We start from the raw sequence: 24,692 nt of genomic DNA, 5'->3' as shown, positions 1-24,692 counted from the left end.
ACCAAAAGCTCACCCATCTCCAACCCCTGCCACGGGCAGGGACCCCTTCCACTGGAGCAGCTTGCTCCAAGCCCCTGTGTCCAACCTGGCCTTGAACACTGCCAGGGATGGGGCAGCCACAGCTTCTCTGGGCACCCTGTGCCAGCGCCTCAGCACCCTCACACCCTCACCCTGCACCAGAGCGGCTGGGCTGGGAGCTGGGAAGGGGAGCCCAGAGCGGGTGGGTCGTTTCCAGTGTCTCCAGCAGGGATTAAACCTCGGCGCAGGTGCAGGGTGCGCGGGGCAGGGGGAGGGCTGAAGGCTGGGGATGGGTTTCCTGCGCTTTCCAAGCGCTAGGAGCAAAGCCCGCAGCGCGGCTCCTCGGGCTGCCGCAGGAGCACAGCGCCGCGCTGGGAGGGCACGGAACGGGGCCGCTGGAGCGCGTGAGGCCCTTGCAGATGTCTGCGGGTGCCCCCTGCTCTGAGCTGCTGGCCCGCAACGACCGCGGCTCCCCCCGGCCGCAGCCCCCCTCGCTCCGCTGCGCTCCCCCGCCCGCTCCCGACCCCGCTCCCGCCTCCCCTCCCGCGGCTCCGCGCGCTCCTCCGGGACGCTCCGCCCCTCCCTCACCCCGCTCCCGCCGCCCTGCAGCGCCCCCTGGCGGCCGTGGCGCGGCGGGCCCGGCGCGGGGCCCGGTTGCCGTGGCGCCGCGTGCCGGGCGGGGCGCGATGGCGGAGGAGGCGCGCGCGCTGGAGCTGCGGGCGGCCATCGGCTTCAACGGTACCGCGGGGCGGGGGGGACCCGAGGGCTCCGGGCACCGGGGGTGTACGGGGGGCACCGTGCGGCAGGCGTGGGGCTGTGGGATGGGCCGGGAGCAACGGAGTCCTTCCTGCGCCCCTGCCCTTCCTGCGCCCCTCGCCCTTCCTGCGCCCCTCGCCCTTCCTGCGCCCCGCATCCCGAGCCAGGCGGAAAGCGAAGAGCAGGAAACACCTGGGAGCACAGGAGTCTCATTTCGGAGTCACAGCGCACCCAAAGCCCTGCTCGCGCTGAACATCGTTGTGGCAAGGGACCGGCCTCAGGCATCGCGACTTCAGCAGCCGCCCTTTGGAGGCAGGTCACGGCAGCGGGGCTGCTGATGTGGGCTCCCTAGGTCAGAAATGTGCCTGGAGATCCCTCTGTGCTGGAGGGCGCCAGCCTCTTGGCCGGTTAAATGTCCTGGTAGCTGTAGGAAGCACAGCGTGGGCCCAGAAGTGTAGATGTGACCCTTGAGTTGTACCCAGGGTTGTTCTGCTGCTCGGCTTTGGGGGCACGGGAAGGCTGCTGGTTTTGCCCTCCTTGTGAGATAAACTTTGGGGAACAAGTGATTTCCCCTTAGGGAGCAGGATAAGCGAGGCCACTGGCATGGAGGTGTTGGGAGAGGCCAGCCTGCTCTTCGGACTGCCTGCTTCAGGCAGGGGAAGAGAATTTGCCTGCAGGCCCCAGAACCTTTAACAGCCAGCAGCAGGTCATATAGAACCACATATAGACTGGGTTGGGTTGAAAGGACCTTAGAGCTCACCCAGTCCCAGCTGCCTGCTACGGGCAGGGACAACTTCCTCTAGAGCAGCTTGCTCCAAGCCCCTGTGTCCAACCTGGCCTTGAGCACTGCCAGGGATGGGGCAGCCACAGCTTCTCTGGGCACCCTGTGCCAGCGCCTCAGCACCCTCACAGGGAAGAGCTTTCTCTCCTTTCTCTTGCAGGGCATGTACCCTTTGGCCTCATCTGCCACCCCAATAAGCAGCACATGCTCTATCCGCTGGGCTGTACTGTTGTTATTCAGGACCTTGACAGCAAGAAGCAGGTTTTCTTGCACGGCCACACCAGTAACGTCTCCTGTGTTGCTGTATCTAGGGATGGGGTATACGTCGCTTCTGGAGAAGTGGCTTTCATGGGTTTCAAGGTGGGTAATGCTCTTTTTTTACCTGCATAATCTTGACCAAGAAAATGGAGTTGGCTTGCCAGTGGTGGGAACACCTTTGGTTTACTTTTTCTTTTGTTGCAATACAAATGCGTACAGTGGGAGGAGATTGCAGAGAATGGGCAATAGTGGCTATTCCATTGCCTTTATGTTTTTGTAAAGTGTTAAGCCTTCCTTCTAGGACTGGGATAACTAGCCTGAAGCGCCTCTTCATTTCCATCCTTTTTATCTAAAGAGTTGTCTGCCTGTGGCAGCCTAAATCTCATTAGACATTAATTAATAAGTGGTGGTGTATTTAAATTGAGTTCCAGAGCTGCCTGGGGCTTTTTTGACAGCTAATTAATTACGTGTGGTTTTGGACCTCTAAAGTTCTTTGTGGCTTAATTTTTGCCTATTTGGAAGGACCCTGAGACACCTGGAAGGAATCAAGTATTAGTGTTGTCAGTATTTTAAAACCGAAGTCAATTTTTATTCTGACCTGAAGTAAAGCCACTCAACCGGTAAGCTGGAGTAATGCTTCTTACAGCGCCTAATCTGAAGCAGGTTTGTGTCACTGGAGCCCTGGCTGGACAGAAGCTGACTGGGCTCCTTCTAACAGCTTTCCTGTCAGAGAAAGTTTTTACACCTGTGTGCTACATCAATGTTCTGGCTTTGCCCCCTCCTGCTTTGCACCTCAGGCAGACATCATCCTGTGGCATTTCGAGAGGAAGGAGTTACTTGCTCGGCTATCGCTTCACAAGGGCAGGGTTGAAGGACTGGCGTTTTCTCCCAACAACCTTTATCTGATCTCGCTGGGAGGACAGGATGACGGCAGGTAGCTATTTCTGCTTCTTGGCAGACGATTTCCACACAATTTCCAACAAGTTGTAGGGCATGGAGGAACGTTGTTGAGGAGCACTGGCTTCTCCCCCCTTCTGGCCATCTGAGTCTTTCCCCTGCTTGATGTCTCTCCTCAGTGATACAGCTCTGTCCGATGGGAAGCCAGGTGGGTGCTGTGGGCAGAGCGTGGGGTATGGGGAAAGATGAAAGTAGCAGCTAATTCTTAAGCTGGTGTCATCACCCAGAAACCTCACGGAGCCTGCACAGTTAGCTGGCTTAATGCACTGCCTTGAAAAGCTCTGGATTTCACTGGAGGCCTGCTTTGACAAAAAGGCAAATAAGAGTGGAATGAAAAGTTATTTTAAATCAGATTTAACAAGTGGCCTAAGGTATGATTTGAATCTTGTTCAGCAGAATGAATCTGACAAATGAACATACCTTTGCTTGAGGAGCAAGGGATATAAAGTGCAATTCCACACATTTGTGATAGGGCTTTTATCTGTTAAAGTCTCTGCCAAAGGACTTTCATTGTGTATCCTGGTATCCTGGTGGGAACAGACTGCAGGAAAATAGGTTTCATCTTGCTTTTGGTTTGAAGTATTTTAAGTAATGGCAAAAAGCAAGGCTCTTGTAAGCTCCTCCTTGTCCTGCAGCGTAGTTGTGTGGCACGTTGACCAGAGGGAGGCCATCTGCGGGAGCCCTGCCTCGGCACAGAACTCGGGGAACGCAACCGTCGTGGTGTGCTCCAGCTGCAGAGACGAGATGTTTGTCACTGCTGGAAAGTAAGGGTTTCTTTAGATGAAAGAAAGAGGGGAAAGAACCTATGGACCTATTTGCTTTTAGAAAGAGTCTTTCCTGAAATACAGGGTAACTTAAGCAACTGTGTGCTTTTTGCTTGTGTGGTTTTTCTTTTTGCTCTGAATGGACCCACAAATATCCATCAGCTTGTCCCTTTAAGGCATTTCTGCTTGTTCTACATAGAACAATATGTTTTAAAAGCAGCCCAAGGGACCCACATGCATCACTTCTGTTTCTGATAGCAGGATTTTGTACTCAGCATTCCCCATGCAGGGTTTAAAACATTTAGTTTCCAGTGTTTACACAAGAAAAGCAGTCACTGAATGGCTCTGAACAATGGTTAATCGATGTAGAAACGATATCTTGCAGGTCATTGGATCATCTCCTGTCCTCACCAGATGCAATGTACAATTGGTCACTGGCTTGGAACAAAAATTGGTGCAAAAAGGCACATTTGTATGGATCTGAGACAGCCCTCGTGTATCTAGCCTGACATTTAAATGTGTTGAGGACCTGCACCTCTCTTTAAATCAAGGGAGGCTTTGGATGCTCTTGGCTGTAGTTGCACTTATGAGTGCTGGTCTTTGCAGTTATAACACTTTGTCAAACATAAGGGTGACTGTGTGGAAAGATTTTATCTTGGCTTGTATTTTGTCAATTAAACTGCAAGAAAGTAGTTGAAAGTGTCCTGGACCATTCTAGGATCTGAGATTTCCACAGTGCATGTGTCTTTGGGAGGTGAAGTGTCAAGGTTGTTACATAGTCCTCCATAATCCTTCTGTATGCATTTGCTGAACCTTTTAAGATTTTTGATTTGCCTGGAAAGAGTGACCACAAGAGACAGTAGGAAAGACTGAGACTTACTTCTGGCTTTTCTGATACTGTTCTTTTCCTCCTTGTTAATATTTCAGAGCAATGTAGCCTTGTGAAGGCTTTTTAATTCTTTTAGTAGTGAAAAAACTTGGATGTTTCTGCACATCTGGATTTGATCCCAGTATATTTGTTCTTACAGTAACACTGTTCGAGTGTGGGAACTGGATCTACCCAACAGGAAGATCCACCCAGCTGAATGCCGGACAGGGCACCTGAGGAGAGTGGTCACGTGTGTGAAGGTAAGCTTCAGCCACGACAGTTTGGCTCAGGTGAGCATCTCTCCCGGACTAGAGAAAACCCACAAACTTTGACAGTAACACTAGAAATGCCAGTCACAACTGCATTACAGCAGTGAAGTAACTGAGTGCTGGCTCGTTGCAAGATGGTCTCCCACAGTTGCTTTATCCTGGGAAAGAGCGTTTTGAATGCTTCAAAAGAGAAGCAGCATGTGCTTTATTCACAAGCTCCAAGACCCTGAGAATCCCATTTTTGATTCAAAATATTATTTAGATTTGGTTAGAATGCAAAGATTTTGCATTCACATCTTTCAGTATGATGGGATAAAAACACTGGCTCTGTCACTTCGGATTAAATCTTGGCAATACCCTGAAATGAAGCTATTTCCACAGCCCAGCACTAGGCTTGGGACAAGAGTCTAGCTATCTCACCATGATCTCTTGGGTTTTTCTGCTTTCCTATAGATGGCAGATGATGATAGTTATTTTTATATTGGCACATCAAGTGGTGATGTCCTGAAAATGAATACAAACCACAAGCTGATGACTGACTTTGGGCCCCAGAAGAAGATGTTTAGCTTGGTGAGTACCAGCTCTGCGACTTGATTTTTTCCCTTATCCTCCTTTTGTTTGTAACTGAAAGTAAGGCAACTTCCAGGAGAGCCATTACATTGATTGCCAGACTAACCCTTGTTCTGTGCTGTTACTTCTTTGTGAGTGTCTCAGTGTTGAGCTGGAAGCTTGAGACCATTAGCTTGGTCCAGTTTCATTTGGCTCAGAATTTGGGTTTTTCCTGACTCTCACATGTCATCCCACAGACTCTCTTATACTAAATCTGGTAAAAGCCGTAAAAAAGTGAAAAATGAGCATAAAGATGGAACAGTTCCTGAGTTGTTTTTTTTTAGGGAGATATTAATTGGAATGAGACAGAGGACACTCCTAGGAAGACTGTAGATGTGCTTATTTGAGAGGCTTTCTCACACTTGCTGCTATAAGGTCTTATATTCAGATCTTACAGATTTGTTAAATTTCCTAAGCTGAAATTTTCCAAGACCACTGTTTGCCACAAGAAGAGTGTTTTGGGAAAACTTCAAAATACTACAATTGCTCTTAAAAACCAAATCCCCCTAGATTTTTGTGTTTGTTCCACAAACTATTCCTCCCCCTTCCTTTCAGGAGGATGTCTTTTTGAAGTTCTGACTCTACCACTGGTGAGGCAGAGGTCTTACTGAAAAAAGTAGTATAGAGAGTGGATTTAAAGAGTTTATTGTAGTGCATATGCATAACTGGGTTGCATAGGGTACATTGCTTCTATTGCTTTTTAACTGCTGAGTGCTTGACTTCATAACCCCAAAGATCTTGTAAGTTTAGCTCTTTCTGTCTGTGACTGGGTCTCGTGAGTCTTAGTGTGAGGATCCTGACATAGAAATATCTCCTGAATAAGGAGCTTTTGGCCTTTCATTGTACAAGAATTAATTCTGCATGCAGGGAGCTGCAATGATAATCAGCACCAGCTAGTACGCTTGGGCTTGAGTTCTCTTTATTTGTTGCTATAAAAGACTTGTTGTAGCTTCTCAGTTTGTACCCAGTGGCAGGAGTGATACCTCAGGAGCTGAAACACTTCCCTGAAAAGCTTTCTTGCATAAGGCTGAATGTATTTTGCAATGTAAATCCAAACCCCTGTCTTAGGATGCTGGGTTTGTTGTTTTTTTTTTACTATGAGGGTGGTGAAACACTGGCATAGTTTGCCCAGGGAGACAGTAGATTCACGGCCAAGTTGGACGGACAGAGCTCTGAGCAACCTGATCTGCCTGAAGACTTCCTTGCTCATGAGAGGGGTTGGACTAGATGAGATTTAAGGTCCCTTCTAACCCAAACCATTCTGGTCTCGATGAGCAACCATGAAAATTATGGTTCCATGATTCCCTTGAGCTGCGGGGGAAGCAATATAGGTGGAAGTACCAGATGTCCTGTTAGGAACGCCATGGGGAATCTGTTCTACAAAGAAGCAGATCTTGTTTCAGAGCAAATACAAGACTAACAAGAATTTTAAGAAAAGTTCAGCAATCAATCCCAAAGAAAAAGCTGCTTTGGGCTTTTTTCCCTATACCTGAACTTCCTTGTGCCACGCACGTACATGCAAACCACATACGTGCCCATTCAAAATGTGGTGTTTCTCGTGTTACAAGTGCATGCCCACATCTCTGGGATAACTCAGAGCCACTGAATTCTTTGAAATATATTTCAATCTTTATCCAGAAGGTTGGAGAAGTTATGTTCCCCACCTGCATTGCAGGAATGTAAGTAATTACATTCTGTATACATACTAAGTGACAAGAATGTATTTTTTTTTCCTGATGGAAATTGTAATTCTGCTGCAGGTCTATACTCTTGAGTACATGTTCCACGCCCTGTTAAGCAAGTCTTCCAGCAGTCTTCCTGCAGGGCTCTGTATCCACACAGGACTTGTGTCCTTTCTGATCTCTGCTGTCTTTCATGCTAACGTCTTGATGACTGAGTATCACCTCCCCTGTTAAGTGCTTGCACCTTGGACTCCTCTTACATCTATCAGTGTGTGTACTCTGCCTAGAGTACACAGCTGAAACCACACGAGGTCCTGAACCCCCTTGCCTTTAGGGCTGAGGGGAAGGTGCCAAATGTAGTGAAACAAAGCTTCACCAAAAAAATGCTCCTCAGACATTGCTAAAGAAGCAATCAGACAGGGACATTAGCAGGATGCCATGCAATTTGGTGCTTGAAAGAGGTCCTCAGGCCTCTTGTAGAAAAGCAGAGCTCAAAGCCAGACCACAGGCCGGTCCGTGCTGTGAAAGGCTTGATCATAAGGCAAATCCATAGGAACTGAGCCACCACAGTTTGTGGCAGAGGTCTTTGGAGCATTGTGAGCATCAGCTGACATTGCTTCTGACAGTTAAAAGCTGAACTAAAACAGGACTACACAAAACACTGACAAGATGCTAGGGAGAAGATCCAGAAGAGGATCTTGTGACAGCCTCCTGCCAGCTTTACGGATGAGACCTGAGCAGGAAGGCATTAATCTGACTTAAATGTAGTGCTCTGTACCAGCAGCTACTTAAGATACAACAATGATCATTTTGGGAAAAGGGAGTGAAAAGGAGATGTTCACACTGGATGCAAATAACAGGTATTCTCTCCAATCTCCTCCTTTACCCCGTCACTTAAAACAGACGTTTCTGTTCAAAGCTCAGCACCATCATCCCTTCTCCTCTTGCTTATTCCTCACTGCTCTCTTCCCTCCCTCTTATTAATGCAGTTTCCAAATGCGTTCTGTGAGTCTATGATACTTGTGAACAAACATTGTCCTCTCTCTGAAAACCTTTTCTCACCAGTCACACCAGGGAATTCTGAGGCCATGAAACTCCAAACCTGGAATCCACAGCCACCCCATGATGAGCATATCTTTAAAGAAAGAGTTTAGATACTGTTTGGGTAAGGAGAAGATGTTTATTGAAAATAAGTTTGGTCAGCCTTAAAGGAACTTTGCCTTTAGATATATGAGAATGTGTTTGTTATGAAGACATGATCTGAAGATTTTGTTTGTTTTGAAGAGGCGTGGCAGAATAGTTCACTGGTTCGATGAAGCAACTTGTTTTTCTCATGAGACATCAGGATGGGACAAAGACCAGGTACCTCTGAAGGGAAGGGAATGGGCAGGCTGGATTTTTGCTGGTATCTTTATTTATAATCATACTTCAGAGCAGTGATTTCTTTTGGTAAGAAGTAAATAATGGATGGTGATAGTTTTAACCTCCTACATTTGCCTCTGCATTTCATCTACAAGAGGTCTGTCAGTAAATAAAATAGAGCATTCATCATCTCATTAACGTGATCTGCTTGACTCTGCGACTAACAGGGGCATCTTAGAAAGCTCTCTGTTCCCTCATGGTGATCCAGAGAACAGACTGGACAAAAAAAGAAGCACAATGATGAAGTTAAGGTTGAAATCAAATTCCGGTGATTCTGAGAACTTGGCAATGAATTCGGCCACTTCTATTTGAGTTAAGTTTTGGTTTTCTGTCTCAATAATACCCACTTTCCTCTCAAACTGAAGAACTGAAGAGAATACCTTGGCAAATCGAAGCAGTCTTGGCAGTGCTGCAAAACGTGTAATTTATCAGCAAGTAGCAGGGAGCTGCAATCAGATAAACTCTGTAGTCAAAGGTTTGATTTTTAATGCCACCACCTGCCACAGCGCTCAACCCAAAGGGCAGTTGGGATGCGAGTCTTGTACAGGAAAAGCTGCAAACCAGTAGATCAGAAGTCAGTTGGTGAGGCTGCGAGAACAGGGCAGTCGCAAAATGCTGCCAGCAGCTCATAGGAAATTTTTGTGAACATTGTTCTGCTCGTGGATCATGTTTCTAATTCAAAAGAATTCTTTTGTTCTCATGCTTTTGCTCAGAATATTTGCATGAAACCTGGCTTCCAGCCAGGTGGTGTTGTGACAGCGTGGCATAAAATCCTTGCTGGAGGTTGTGTTTTCCCAGTGATCAGCCCTGATACTGCAGGAGACTGTGGATGTGCTGCTGGTGGAGACAGACTGATGAGGAAATCCAGTGCAATTAAATTACAAATCAGGATTAGGGGGGTTTTATCTTTTTTTACTTTTTTTTCCCCCACAATCCACATTTATTTGTTCCTGAAGTCAAACAGTCCTTCAGCTGATGTGCAGATGGGTGCAAGGATGCTTGGAATACCCAGTTACCTATATCATAATTATTAGGGGGTTTCCTTCAAAAAGTATAAGCAAGACTTTAAAAACAACCAGTTGCTGCTATTTGATTGGATTATTGAACCAAAGTATTTTTTCCAAATTCATCAGACCTTGTCTGTGACTGTAGAACCATCCTTTCTGGGTCTCAGCAGCTCAAATGTCCATTTTATTTTCTCTTCTTTCTTCCCTTCCTCTCTCACCTTCCTTACAGCTTCAGTCCTTTCCAGATATAAAACTAGCATTCTCTGGCTTTCATTCTTTTAAACACTCTGAAAGTGTTTAATCCTAAAAATTCACTTTGCGGTTAGGCCAGATGAATGCTTGAATAAAGCAAGAATGCTGCGTGGTGCTGGTCAGGGGTCAGGTTTGATCACAAAGTGCCGACTCCTGTATTTGTTCAGAAATCACAAACCAAGCCCATGACAGTGACTCCTTCCCAAAGAATAAATAGAGAATTATTCTGATTTGCCTCTTGGTTATTACTTTTTGAGTATTCACGTCTTTGTGCTTTAACAACATGGAATGCTAGAAAAAAAATCCATCAGGTGGAAGCTGTTCTTTTCACTTGAACACATTTTTCTCCATTGGCTGAGGCTTAAAGAAGAACCAGCGTGATGTGAAAGTGCTAGTCCTCTCAGGACACTTGGCAAGACTGCTCATTAACTTGGGCAGTGGCCAGTGGTGCTGGAGTCTCTATTGGAACTTTTAAAGTCACTAAACAGACTCATTACAAGTCACAGGGAGCCTGGAGCTGCTCCCAGCTGGCCTGTGCCTCTTGTACCCACCTGCTTCGTGCCAGGGCTTAGTGTTCGGTCCTTTATTGCCTTTTTTTTATTAGTAATTTCCATTTCACTCATGCATACATTCCCCCAAGCTAGCAGGGACATTTTTGGAAGAGTACTAAGATTTAACCCCACAAAAGTAGTTCCACCCCTCTTGCAGCCAATTTTGGGGTCTCTCAGGTTTTCAAGAATCCATCTGTTGTCTAGTATACAGAGGAGTAATATTGCTTTACAGAACTGAAGCAGAGACTTGACTTTTCTTATACTTGAAATTTTGTGGCAAGGCTAAGGGCAAGGTTGGTTTGTTTTTTATTTACTGTAGTCTGTTACTTTGACCATGAAGAAACATTTCTCCTTTTTCTAATGGCTGACATCCTGTTGATCTGCTCATCTCAGTAAATAGAAGCATCAACCCATGTTGATGATGGGCTGCCTAATTTCCAAAGCTTTTCAGTGACAAAGGTATTTTATTACTAATGGGTGGGAGATGGGTTTGCACTGATTTGGTGGCCTTCTATTATGGGGCTATGGAACTGATGGACAGGGCAGAGCAATTGACATCATCTACCTGGACTTCTGCAGAGCGTTCGACACTGTCCCACACGACATCCTTGTCTCTAAATTGGAGACACATCAATTCGATGGATGGACACTCAGTGGATAAAGAACTGGCTGGATAGCGGCAGTCGTGGTCAATGGCTCAATGTCCAGCTGGAGACCAGTAACGAGTGGTGTCCCTCAGGGGTTGGTGTTGGGACTGATTCTGTTCAACATCTTTGTCGCTGACATGGACAGTGGGATTGAGTGCGCCCTCAGCAAGTTTGCCGATGACACCAAGCTGTGTTGATACACTGGAGGGAAGGAATGCCATCCAGAGGGACCTTGACACACTTGAGAGGTGGCTGATGCCAACCTTATGAGGTTCAACCAAGTGAAGTGCAAGGTCCTACACCTGGGTGGGAGCAATCCCAGGCACAGCTACAGGTTGGGCAGAGAAGAGATTCAGAGCAGCCCTGCAGAGGAGGACTTGGGGGTGTTGGTCGATGAGAAAATGAACATGAGCCAGCTGCAGTGTGCACTTGAGCCCAGAACCCCCCCATGTCCTGGGCTGCATCAAAGGAGCGTAACCAGCAGGTTGAAGGAGGTGATCCTGCCCCTCTACTCTGCTCTCGTGAGACCTCACCTGGAGCATTGTGTGCAGTTCTGGTGTCCTCAACATAAGTAGGACATAGAGCTGTTAACAGGAGCAAGTCCAGAGAAGGACTGCAAGGATGATCAGGGGCTGGAGCACCTTCCATATGGAGACAGGCTGAGAAAGTTGGGGCTGTTCAGCCTGGAGAAGGCAAGGCTGCGTGGAGACCTCAGAGCAGCTTCCAGTATCTGAAGGGAGCCTGTAAGGATGCTGGGGAGGGACTCTTCGTTAGGGACTGTAGTGACAGGACAAGGGGTAACAGGTCAAACTGAAACAGGGGAAGTTTAGATTGGATATAAGGAGGAAGCTCTTTACTGTAACAGTGGTGAGGCACTGGAATGGGTTGCCCAGGGAAGTTGTGAATGCTCCATCCCTGGCGGTGTTCAAGGCCAGGCTGGACAGAGCCTTGGGTGATATGGTTTAGTGTGAGGTGTCCCTGCCAATGGCAGGGGGTTGGAACTGGATGATCTCAAGGTCCTTTCCAACCCTAACTGTTCTATGATTCTGTGATCTTTCAGGCAGGGGGAGAGGCCCTGGGACATAGAGGATCTGTCCTAAAAGCAGTTGGAGGAAAGGACACTTGGGCCAAGTTTTATCCTGTGTTGTTTCCCTGTCAGATAGATGAAGAATCAGGGGAAGGCAAACTGGAGGCACTAATACAAAATGTGTGTGTTGCTTGCTGGGATGAGGTAAGGTTATGTAGGCTCTTTCATGGTCCCAGCTGCTCTGAAGGATCCATGATGATGCTATTTACTTGCTCCACATACTGTAGTAGTTCATGTATACCTGTAATTAGTAGCTCTTTTCTCCCTTCCCCCTCCAGAGGGTCACTCTTTAGCCTTGGTCAGTCAAAGAATAGTGATAAAGCCATATTTGTGTGACACCAGCACCATCAGGAGCACGATGGAGGCTCCGTTTGCATTTTAGCATGGCTGCAGCAATAACAAGACTCTGCTTCCATCCAATTGTGTTTTAATCCTGTTTTCTCCTAGGGAGTCACAACTCTGGTTTTGCTGAAGACAGGAAATTCAATAGTCGGCACCGGAGAAGGGATTGTAGCTCTCTGTAAAGGCTCAGACTACCAAGTGATGAAGTGAGTTAGCAGATGGGAGAATCAGGAGGGTAGAGCTGACACTTCCCCCAAAGGGTCACAGTATAAGAACCCGTCATCTCTACAGAAAGGCATAATCCAAGCAAATCTGTTTTTCAGTCCTGCAGACAGAGCAGACAGCATGGTTCCAGCGTAATGAAGTTGGAACAGACTGAAACTCATTGCCTGCCTTTGCACAGAAGTGAATTCATCATTCATTTTAAATGACCCTTGCTTCCTTTTAGGCATGAGGAGTGAGATCCTAAATTGATGCAAACTAAAATTATGCCAGCTGAGAAAGAGTAGTATTTGCCATCTGCAAAGGGTTTCTTGGAGAACATGGGATTGTAAATGAAGGCTCTGCTAATTTTATAGGCTCATGTCTGGCAGTGCTGGAGTAGGTGCAAAGCGTTTTTTTCAGCCTACAAAACAGAGTACTGCAGGTGTCATTTCCCCACATGTGATTTGCAGACTGGATTCACAGCTACTGTTTCTACATTGTTTTGAGTAGCCAGCTGAAGTGTACAGTTCTGCAAAATCAGCTTCATACAATTTAAACTATTCCCAAAAGATCTGTACTGTCTGGAAGTATTCTTGAACATGAGATATTTAAGTGCACTTGAGCAAAAAATATCAGCAAAGATGCTGTTTCCTTAGGCCCTGGTCCAGAAAACAGAATCTCCCAAGCATTGTGTTTGCAAGGCCTGGCAGAGTAGCAGGTGGGAGAGGGAAGATCATATGAAGTATTAACAGGTGACTGGCTTTAACCTGCCAGAGGGGAGACTGAGATGAGCTCTTAGGCAGAAGCTCTTCCCTGTGAGGGTGCTGAGGCGCTGGCACAGGGTGCCCAGAGAAGCTGTGGCTGCCCCATCCCTGGCAGTGTTCAAGGCCAGGTTGGACACAGGGGCTTGGAGCAAGGTGCTCCAGTGGAAGGTGTCCCTGCCAGTGGCAGGGGTTGGAGCTGGAGGAGCTTTAAGGTCCCTTCCAACCCAAACCAGTCTAGAATTCTGTGACTGGGAATGAAATATTAGTCCTGAGCACTTTCTTGTGTAATGGTATCACAGGCTAATATGGAGCTTTCTGGGGAACGAAAGTCAAGTCAGGGGGAAAGGGAAGACAGAAAAAAAGTACATCAGGGTCAATGTCAGGCCAAACTTCTGCTTTCTCTTAACAGGAAAATTCAAGTTCAAGGTGGTGTCACTTCCCTGACATGCAGAGGTCAGGGTCACCAGTTCCTTATAGGGACAAACAAGTGCCAGATTTATCAAGTTAACTACACTGAGTTTAAAGAGGAGCTGATTGCTGCCTGTCACAACGAAGCCGTCCACGATATTGTTTTTCCTTTGTGAGTATAACTGCCTGGGATGCTTTTAACCAACAAGAACCCAAAGCCCATTAACATCCTTACAGTTTATACTGTAACCTGCATGGGTGATGGTGAGCAGCTGCTTGAAAGCAGAAGGCAGCAGCTGAGTTTGAGAGGTGGAAAAATCATTGATTTACAGAAAGAATTCTAAATAAAAAGACTAGAATTATTTATGTTTAGGTAATGGCAGCAACGGAAACCTCCCCCTTTGCTCCTAGGATTAGTGCTGTGAGACGTGGGTCTCTTAGTCTGCCAACAGTGTGAATCCTGAAACTGCTTTTGTGTACCCTGTTGCAGCTAGAGTTTGTAGAGGTGTATGCTCTACTATCTGCCTGTCACATCACCTGAAACATGACTAACAGGGCTGTTCAGAGGCTTTTTGTGTCTCTCAGCCTCCCATGATTTCATGATTGACAACACGGCATGTTGCATTAAATTTGGGGTTTGTGATGGGAGATGCTGGGTGTGCTGGTGTGTCCTCTGCCTGCTTTTGTCTTGTGAACAAACAGCAAACATTCCCTCTTCCTGTATAGAAGGATCATGACACATTCCTTTTAAGAAGCCCACAGTGGATGGGTTGTTTCCTCTCCAAACAGAGAATGGGAACTTGGTCCCGGTGCAGGTTTTTATTTTTGGCATGTTGTTATTGCATTGCTTCTTGACACAGCACAAAGGATCGTGTCTTACCAAGGTACAGCAGAGTGCACAATGCAGGATGCCCCCATCCATACTGTCACCAGCCTAAAAAATACTCATCCTTCTGATGTAGTGAGGAAATCATTTGGAGCTTTAGGGTGACCTGATGCTACTGGACCTGACTGGTGCATCTGTGTCTCAGAGGTATCTGGATGAAGCTGGATTTAGTGATGATTGCAACAACTATCCCTGCACAGATGTTTAAAGTTTCTGTCTGTTAACTTCTCTTGAACAAAGCTTATCACTGATTGGGAAATACGTGCTTAATTCCCTGTTCTGGCTTATTTGGGAATACTTGGATTGCTGGTGTTCTCCTACTTTAGATAGCTGCTGCACAAGCTGGGCTTGAAAGGGGCCACACTTCTGTTGTACCAGTTTTCTCTGTTCTGGTTCATCTTTCCAGGCATTGATGGTGGTGTTGAACAAAGCTTGCAGTACCTTTCTAGATTTCACTTTGTGTCCTATCCCTAGGACATGTGGTTTAGAGCTTATTTCAAAGCATTCGCTCCCATAGCATTTGGAATCCTGCAGGGTTTTTTTCTTATTCAAACATGTATAACAAGTATGTTACAAACAGGCTTTTGCCATTGCCTCTATTGCCTTCAGCAGTGTTGAATAGGAATCATCCAGTAAGCAAGATAAAAAATGACATCTGTACAATATGAAGCTGCTGTTAGCCCCTGATGTTAAATCTGGGCACGCAGCACTTCTATACCCACTTTTGTGGCTGTAATATACAACATGTGAAGTTGTTCAGAGATTGAATATGGAGAAATAAATGTCATAAGTTCAAAGAAATAGAGTTATTTTAGTTTCACTTTAAATGTTTCTTAAAATGAATCCTTGAGTAGAAATCAGAGCAGGGGTATTTTATGTGAGAGAGGTGATCCTGTGAAAAAGACCTTTGACTTAACCATGGTGGTGCCTATTGGGAAGATTACAGCTGCACTGTAGCAAGAGCAGAGCTTCAAAGGATGATTTAAGATCTGACAAAGAAGCATTTTCTGTATGCCCCTCCTCATTATCTCTGCTCTCTGAATTCTCCAGTGGAATTTCTGACTTGTTTGCTACCTGCTCCGGAAATGATATCCGAGTGTGGCACACCCCGGAGAACAGGGAGCTCCTACGAATTGTCATCCCCAACGTGACCTGCCATGCCATTGAGATTATGAGGGATGGCAAGAGCATCATTTCAGGTAGTGGTCAGTCCAGACCCGTGGTCAAGTACAGTCCTCAGGTGTTTGCCAGATTTAATAAGCATCTGTGTGTTAGAATGAAGAGGAGACTGAATTTGGAATGGGCTGAAATTCAGTACATCTATCTCTTGACCCAAGGGCATCTTTGCTTGCTGCTGGTCCCATGAATGCTGCTCACAGCCCCCAGTATCTCAGGGCTGTAGTTAATGGTGTACGTGGAAGGCAAGGTTTGGCCACCTTGTTTTGGATGTGAATTCCAACAATTCATCCTTATTCCAGCAGTTCAGCCTCATTCAAAAGCCCTAATTCTGAACTATTAACCTTGGTGTATGCACCAGCTGTGTCTGTGGAGCACCTTTTGCATAAAGTTCCCACCCATTGCCATGTGCAGATTGCTTACACAGAACTGCAGCAGTCCTAGAGCAGCAGTGCTCTATTGTTATCAAACCAATTTGTCCATAGACAAAATCAAACAGAAATCAGAAATTAAATGTTAATAGTTTATTTGTGTCTGCAGCTCTGTGGGCTCACCTACAGTAGGGTGGTTTTCACATGTATACTGGTGATCTAATATGGCTGGGCCTTATACAGGAACTCAGTAAGAAAACGGGTTCATTTGGGAAGGAAAGAGAGGTAATAATATGAGGAAATTCTGGGCACCTGCGTAATTTCTGTCTGTATATCCATCAGCTTGGAATGACGGGACAATCCGTGCCTTCACGCCGGAGACTGGACAGCCAATGTATGTAGTGAACCATGCCCATAGCTTGGGAGTGACGGCAATCGCTGCTACAAATGACTGCAAATGGATCATTAGTGGAGGAGGTGAAGGGCAGGTAATTTTTCCTTAAAAGCCTGGAGCAGCTTTGTGTTCTCATCACAGGCCCTGCAAGTTGCCTGTAATGCTCGGTCAGTACATGAACTCTTCTTAGCTTTCACTCGAGCAGAGGACTGAGTTGGAAAATACTGGCTTTGGATATCTGCAAAATTCTGCTCTCAGAGGGCAGAATGTAAAACAGTGCCCTGGTTTCTTCTGGCAGAGTAGTTCTGGAAATCCTTCTAATGCAGAATATGTTCTTCATCCTTTTTGCTCATTTGCCTCTCCCCTGTATTTTCTTATCGGCCACTGTTAGTCATTGTTTGCAAGCCTCTGTCTAACTGTATTCTAGCACAGATTTTCCTTCTGTCATTGTTTTGGAAGTCCTGGTCCTGTCCAAATTGACCCATAAGAATTCATTTAGTAGCACAAATTTCCCTTTATATTGCTATAGTGTCTATGGGGTAACATCACACTGTGCAGTTCAACAGTCTTTCTCCAGCTATACAATACAAACACCGTGTATTTTGGCTACTCCATGTATTTCATATAGCAGTAGCCCTTTTCACTTTATAAAAGTGACACTCCTTTCCTAATGTTTAAATCATTTAAAGACAGGGGGTTTATTTCTATTAGAAATAGATAATTAAACTTGGAAGGCTCATGTTCAATTTCTTGCCTAGTTTTGGACTTCCTCTGCAGCCTGGCAGACCCTTCGGAACAAGACACTGAATTGTGTGTGGATTCCTGATAGCTATTTAACTTCTCTGTGCTTTGTTTGTGTCCCCTGATCTCAGATGCTCAGTGTGCCGTGCTGAAGATGGCACGGGAAACCTTGAAGAGGGAGGAACTGAACTTAGGTCTTCCAAATCTCATGCTAATGTCCTAATCCTTGAATCATTTTTTGGAATCATTCTGCACCTCAGCACTCCCCCAGAGCAGTGATGGCATCACTGCCTTATCTCACTGCATAAAGACATTAGGGATGATGAGCAACTTCAACCCTTCACTGAGAAATGAACAGTGAAGTACCTTGGATGATTAGTGCTAGAGAATGCAGAAGATGGAGGACCTAGATTCTGTATCAACACCCTCAGAAGGGCACAGGCTCTGGTTAGTTCATTTCTGAATTGAAAAGACAGCTGAGGCAGAACTAAAGCTAAAGGTTGGCAAAGAAGAAATGAGAACTGCAGGGGAGCACTTGCAGTATTCATTTGGAACACAGAAAAGGTGTTACTGAAATGCTAATGGTTTGGTCAAAACCAGTTGTTGGAAAGCTGTGACTTTCAGGGTGGCTTAAGGGATCTGGATGCTGTGATCATTAAGCAAGAGGGAATTGGACACCCAGATCCCATAGTTAACTCAGTAACAGACTTGAAAAGGTGGAAGGTGAGCTCCATGTTTCAGCTCTACATTTTCATAAGGATTTGACCTTAGGGGAATGCAAAAATGAATAGATACCATTTAGTTTGGCACTTGTGGGGCAGTAAATGCAAGGTGTAAAGGATCAAGTCCTCAAAGCAGGAAGATTTTTGCTGTTACCACCACAGTAAAAGAGGTGCTTTCAGGCCCATATTTCACATCAAAGCTTTAAAGAGCTGTTTGTATTTACTTACTGGCATTCTGTATAGCACAAACAGCAAGCAGGTTTTTCTGTTCCATGTCAGAAGCCTTGCTCCTTGATCTTTAAAGCACGGCTGGAAATGTATCACAGACCAGATGCATTTTCCTGATGGAGAGATGAGTAAACTGAAGCATGGGAGAGTGGGAACTTGGCAAAAACAAGGTCTGGGGTTAATGGCTGGGAGTTCCTGAACCAGGGAATTGTTCTCTCAAGAACGCAGTTTGCTTTTGTGAGTCAGCTGCATGAGTGCCCACAGGAGAACAGAGACAGGCGGTTGAGATGGAGTTGCTGTATGTCCTAAAAAGAAGAGTAGAGGGAAGCCGTAGGCATCCTCCTGAGCTCAGTCAAGATCACATGGTACAAGAGCAGATGTCTGTTGCTGGTTTTCAGGTGAGGGTCTGGGAGATCCGTGAGATGACTCAAAAATTGGTGGAGGTTCTGAAGGAGCACGTTTCTGCTGTCTCCTGCATTAAGGTGAAGAAGGACAACAGAGAGTGTGTCACAGCCAGCCTCGATGGGACGTGCATCATCTGGGATATTGCGTAAGGAGACAGATAAGTAGTGCAAGGCACTTGGAGTGCTGGTAGTGTCTCTGTTGGGGCACTGTGCCCTACTGGGGATACCACAAAGTGAGGAGGAGGGGAAAAGGAGCATTAGGAGATAAAAACTACTGGAAAGAACAATCAAGTCAGGGAATGTAGAACTTCCAATGCAAGAAACTTCTCAGAAAAGTTTAGACAAACATTTGTCTCAAGTCCTTTGCCTCTACTGGCTCCTGCTTGGCCAAGGGGGTGGAGTAGGTAACTTCCTCAGTTTCCCACTAGCTCTGTTCTCCAGCACTTCATGACTCACACTGAGCTATTGCAGATCTGCAGGCTTTCTGCACTGTGCGAAGGATAAGGAAATTTTCTGCATCATGGATAGCACCTGGAAAGCATCCTCAATTAAAGTAATTCATATGAGAGTAGATCGGAAATCTTATAAGGCAGCTGTGATGGGGAACAGAACTGTTAGAACAGAACCCTCATAGGCTTCATGAACTCCTGAACTCAGACCAGTACCTGAAAATATCCAAGTAGAGAGATCTGATGCATAGCACAGGCAGAAATAGTTCAGACAGCCAACATTTGTTTTTTGACCCTATTGCTCTCTCCTGTTTTGGGGGTGTTTTGCAGGCGTTTTGTGAGAAAACAAATGTTTCTAGCCAACACATTGTTCAAGTGTGTGTGTTACCATCCTGAAGAATACCAGGTCATCACCAGTGGAACAGACAGAAAGGTAAGTAAAACTGCAGGAATTGCGTCTGCAGTAATCCCAAAACACAAAGTCTGACGCTTGTTATGTGATGAAACTTTTGTACCTCCCCAGAGCATTGTGTTACAGGGCGGTGCTGAAACCCATGAGCTTTTCCTGCACATCTGAGCCTTCCTTTCTGCTCTGCTCTCTAGATTGGATACTGGGAAGTGTTTGATGGCTCTGTCATCAGAGAAGTGGAAGGCTCTGCATCAGGTTCCATCAATGGGATGGACATCACATCAGATGGGGCATTCTTTGTCACAGGTGAGTGGGGGATAAAACTAGAAAAGAGGAGGTCATATTAAGACCAAGGATCTCACTAAAGAAAGGGAAAACTAGAAGGAGAGGTCAGCAAAAGGGGAAAAGAAAATGAATCACTGAAGAAGAACACTTATGAAAAGGCTGTGGGTCAGCCTTGGGAGATTCTGTGGTTCAGCTGTGCAAGATGTAATATAAAGGTGAAGACAAGGTTCAAATGTGTTCCACGGAGTACAGGGCTTCTCCTTGGCCTGCTCCTCATTTGGGTCAGTGTTCACTGTGCACTTGAATGATTTGTTTCAGTGTCCCACTCCAGCAGCCTGGCAGTCTCCATCAGTTTACAAGTGGGAATGGCTGCAGACTCCATCCAGCCCCAGGCTTGCATGTTCCCCACCACCGTGCCATCCCTTCTGGAACCAGCCCAGAGGAGCTAGGGCACTGTGGATATTGGCTGTAGTTCAAGAGCATGGATTTGGTGTCAGTACCGGTTCTTGTAGATTAAGCTGGTAAATGAGTGTTGGTTGAAAGCATTTTGCAGGTCTCCAAGTTACTGGTAGTAGTTCCTGGCCATAGTTCACTGTGATCCACTGGTGCAGGTCCTGAGCACTCCACTGGACACTGACTCTAGTTTGCTTGAAATTAAGTAGGTTTTGCCATAATGCCCAATACAATGTACCCCAGCCTTCCTAAATACAATTGGTGCCTAAGTATTCCTCTGCCTGTAACACGGGGACAAAAGACAGCAGAACTCCAGCAGCAATCGTTTGTTCTCCCTCTGTGCCAGTGCAGGTGGCGATGACCATCTGGTGAAACTGTGGGACTACAAGGAGGGCGCAGTGACTCACGTTGGAGTGGGCCATAGTGGCAACATCACCCGTCTCAAGATCTGCCCTGGGAAGAAGAACATTGTGAGTGTGAGTGCGGATGGGGCCATCCTGCTCTGGAAATACCCAGACTTGCACTAACAGCTGGCACAGGAGCTGCCAGGCTGCTGCTTCCTTGGCCATTCCCAGGGATCCTTTTCTCTTCCAGCCGAGGTTGTTTTAAGCATTGGTAGTATTTTTATCCTCTCTGATACATATTTACCAGATCCTCTTGCTTTCACGTGGTCTCTCTCTTCCCTACCGTCTTCTGTTCCTTCCTTTAATGAATCACTTGTGTTAATTCACTCTTCTCTGTTCATTTTAATTTGCCTGGTCCTGATTAAAGAAAAATCCCTCAGCTCCAACTCAGGCATTTAACTGGGAAGGTTTCTTGAGTCAATTTTTAAATCAGCGTTCACACAGGAATACAAGGGTGTTGGGGTCCAATTCAAAACTCTCTTCACGGGCCAGGTTTTCAAGAATGAGAGTGCAGTCACTTCTGAATATGCCTGGATGTTTCCAGCTGGATGCACTCACAGTCCTGCTCATGGGCCTATTTTTTTTGAACAGCCTCCAAATTTGTATGAAATATGTGTTTAGTCTGAGAATGAGTGCCCAGCATCATACCTGGTATTGAAACCAACAGCTCTTAACATACTATTTGTGTAAAGCTCAGTGTAGGCAGCCAGCCTGTGAGGTGCTGCAAGTGAAGTCAATACTGCTTTTGCAGGCATTGAAGGCCTGTGAGAATTCTGGCATAAATGAAATTGGTAGCACAGTGTTTCATTCCTCAAATGTCTGTTGAGGCTTACAGATATTTTAGTTAACTAAGATGATGATTTACAGGCAGTGTCAACTAGGTATTGTCATACCTATATCGACATCATTAGCTGTTCTGGTAGTGATGGGGGATAGAAATTTAAAGGTATGACTACTTATTATCCTTTATATGCCACTAAATGTATTTACTGCTCATAGCACCATAAGGGTGGGTCATTGTGGACAGGGTTGGAGGGTATCTGTGCACCTTACACTGTCTATGAAATAGCTCTTATTAATGAATATTTAGTGACAGTATTAAGTAATTCTTCCTCTTTGTCTTTGGAGTCAAGACTTGATGCTGTGCAGCAATAAGCGCTCTGCCAGGTTTTACAAGCTCTGCAGCAATGTTCGCTGTGGTTTGAGAGGCAGGATCAAACTGCTGGAATGTGGGGTTGACAGGCCACACATTTGTGCTTGTGTGGGAGGAATGAGAACAGATGTGGAACCAATGAGAGGGGACCAGGCAGTGCCAAAGACCCATGTCACTGCCAGCTCCCCATGCTCTCCAAGGTGCACAGTTTTGAGATGCAGATCCCTGTGCAGCAGAGTCCCATCTCATCAAAGCAATTCCATTCCCATCAGATCACACCAAACCTCCAAGTACCCACTGGGAAGGAAGAGTCCTGTTCTGCTGTGGCTCTTCCTGGGGTGTAAAGACCGAAGCCTCTCACACTCCTCCTGCACTAGCTGGTTCCTCACGGCTCGGGCAGCAAAGCGAGACAGACATTCCTGACTCACCTGTCCCCCTCCCCACGGGGAGGCTCAGGCCCTGTATCTGTCACCTCACAGACTGGCAAATAGCACACAGATTCTTTGCAGAAGTTTTGTCCTGCCCATTGTTCTGTTCAGTGGGAAACAGCATCCCTTTAGTGAAACCAAATTTTAAGCATGGGCACTGGCTGAATTCACTTGCTCCGGTGTGGGCAGCTGCTGTAGGTCCCAGCTGCTGTAGGTCCCTGCCCAGGGTGATGTTGGTAAGCTGCAGCAGCAGCACAGCACCTCCTCTGTCCTACCGTTAGACTCCCCCAGCATGTGTCCATGCACAAAGCTGTGCTGTTGTATCCTTCCTGCTGTAAGGGCAGATGATTCAGGGTGCAGTGGAAGGACCATGTTTCCAGCTGACCCATCAATTCACAGCATAGTGCTGGGACCAAAGCCCCTTAGCACCAAAAATTTGGCTTCCAGCACCCTGATGCCATTATCCTCCTTTCTCCTGAGCTCAGGCCACGGACCTCACTGAAACATAGCAATGCAGAATGGCTTGCATCCCCCTTCTTGCCTTCCTGTCCTCAGCACAAAAGCTTCATAGTAAAAGGTTTTTAACACACCTCTGGTTTGTGTTGGAAGGCACCTTAAAGCTTATCCAGTTCCAGCCCATGCCACGGGCAGGGACACCTTCCACTAGAGCAGCTTGCTCCAAGCCCCTGTGTCCAGCCTGGCCTTGAACACTGCCAGGGATGGGGCAGCCACAGCTTCTCTGGGCACCCTGTGCCAGCGCCTCAGCACCCTCCCAGGGAAGAGCTTCTGCCTAAGAGCTCATCTCAGTCTCCCCTCTGGCAGGTTAAAGCCATTCCCCTTGGCCTGTCCCTACATCCCTTGTCCAAGGCCCTTCTCCAGGTTTCCTGCAGCCCCTTTAGGCACTGGAGCTGCTCTCAGGTCTCCCCTTCAGTAGCCTTCTCTTCCCCAGGCTGAACCAGCCCAGCTCTCTCAGCCTGGCTCCACAGGAGAGGTGCTTCAGCCTCCCAGCATCAAACCAGGCTTTCTCCAGCCAAAAAATCAGGTTCCTGGTTGGGCAAATACAGGGTTTGGCAAATGCACGTTCATCCTGGAGGGAGCCAAATTGAGGCTGGTTCCCACCCAAACCCACTGAGCCCCCGCAGCCTGGCTGCACAGCCTGGGAGAGCCCAGGGTGGTTTCTGCAGCACCAGCCTGGGCTTGGCTCTCCCTTCCCACCCCCAGTTTCAGTGCCTGCTGCAGAGCACATCATCCTCCTCCCAAGGGGATCGTGGGTGAAGAGAGCCTGGAGGTACCTGTTCAGTGAAGCAGCCAGGGAATGTACATCTACATTAAAAGCAAAGCAAAACTGCTGCAAACAAAGTGCAGCAGCTCCTGCAGCTCCGGGTTATCTGCTGGTGTTCAAAATCGATGGAGCATGTTCAGCAGCATGATGCGAGATCCCCAGAAAAGCAGCATTTCCCAGCCTTGATGCTGTTCCTCCTCAGACATACTCCATCAGAAGGCAGGGCCCATGCATCTTTAATGGGGGTACTAAATAACTCAGTTTGCTATCTATAATTGAATTCTAGTTGGAGACGCTGCATAAGGAGCTGTCTGCTGCAGGGGGAAGCTTTTCCTCCCTCTCTTGAGCCATGAAACTGAGTATCACCGTTAGAAGGGGGGTGCTGGCGATTCTGTGATCACCCTCCTGCTAACACTGCCATCAGAAGTAGCCCTGTTTTGCCAGCAGAGCGGCACTTCAGAATGGCTCAGGACTTAAGGAGTGTCTTAACCCCCGCTCCCCACAGGCTTTGATCGCCCTTCCCATAACCTAAATCTGCAAAGTCCTGCACCAACATCACTGTCCCAGCCTGCCCGATGTGTAGGCAGGATGCAGGCAGCGGTGTTGGCAGCAGCTCGACCACACTGGTTCTCCCAGCCCCACCTTGTCTCTGCTCAGCTGCCCGCAGGGTGTGAGCCGGGCAGTGGGACCTGGCTCTTGGAGCACGCTTGCTCTCGGGCACACAGATGTTCCCAGCCAAGAGAGCAGGGGAGGCTTCAGGAAAGAAAACCTCGTCCTGTGGCAAAGCACAGTGAGCATGTGCCGAGGTTTCCCTGGGTTTTGTTATTCCTGGGATCTGGCACCGTGCAAATGGATTCCTGCTGGGCCTGAGCCAGCTCAGCTCAGAACTTGCAAGGTTTGTTTTCCTGCACCCACCCAACAGCCGAGTGCCTCCCTGGCCCAGCCAGAGCAGACGTTTCCAATGCTGTCCTGTCCCCACATCTCCCTAACCAAACCAGATCTGTTTTCATGTTCATCCCAGACAGCTGGTGTCCAAGGTATGGGACAATGCATGCTGTAACAACCAGGAATTTTCCATACTAGTGAACAAGCATTTTCCCCCATCTCTTTGCATCTGACGATTAGATTTTCCCCTTCCCGGGTTTGCTCCAAAGTCTAAGCCTGGTACACAGCAAACGGCAGGTTGAACAGCGGGAGCTGCAGCCAGCCCTGAGCTCCCGAAAAAGGCATTTTGGGGAGAAACTGCTGACGCAGCCCAGTG

The 24,692-nt window shown here is 47.0% G+C and overlaps 1 protein-coding gene across 2 annotated transcripts; it reads left to right on the top strand.

Annotated features, from left to right (window-relative positions):
- The first annotated feature begins 664 nt into the window (after positions 1–664).
- CFAP52 (cilia and flagella associated protein 52) lies at positions 665–20,954 on the top strand. 2 transcript variants are annotated; one of them, XM_062610520.1, is made up of 14 exons: positions 665–756; positions 1,716–1,915; positions 2,611–2,747; positions 3,406–3,534; positions 4,563–4,662; positions 5,125–5,241; positions 12,376–12,476; positions 13,648–13,818; positions 15,583–15,731; positions 16,422–16,567; positions 18,563–18,714; positions 19,348–19,450; positions 19,621–19,732; positions 20,516–20,954. In XM_062610520.1, exons 1-14 carry the CDS (start codon positions 705–707, stop codon positions 20,689–20,691), a joined length of 1,845 nt encoding a protein of 614 aa, XP_062466504.1. In that variant the 5' UTR covers positions 665–704; the 3' UTR covers positions 20,692–20,954. The 2 variants fall into 2 exon arrangements, with proteins under 2 accessions (XP_062466504.1, XP_062466505.1); XM_062610521.1 differs by lacking the exon at positions 20,516–20,954 and having other exon boundaries at positions 19,541–19,677.
- Positions 20,955–24,692: the final 3,738 nt, after the last annotated feature.

The sequence above is a fragment of the Pezoporus occidentalis genome, unplaced genomic scaffold, assembly GCF_034315485.1.
Source record: "Pezoporus occidentalis ecotype Australia unplaced genomic scaffold, CSIRO_AGI_Poc_V1 ctg148, whole genome shotgun sequence".
NCBI lineage: Eukaryota > Metazoa > Chordata > Aves > Psittaciformes > Psittacidae > Pezoporus > Pezoporus occidentalis.
Note: the sequence above shows the minus strand (reverse complement) of the source record. Positions and strands in the feature narration are given on the sequence as shown.

Coding starts and splice junctions, on each gene's coding strand:
- CFAP52 (XM_062610520.1), top strand. CDS start 705: ATGGCGGAGGAGGCGCGCGCGCTGGAGCTGCGGGCGGCCATCGGCTTC. Junction 16,568..18,562: donor GTGGAGGAGGTGAAGGGCAG/GTAATTTTTCCT, acceptor GCTGGTTTTCAG/GTGAGGGTCTGGGAGATCCG. Junction 18,715..19,347: donor TGCATCATCTGGGATATTGC/GTAAGGAGACAG, acceptor GGTGTTTTGCAG/GCGTTTTGTGAGAAAACAAA.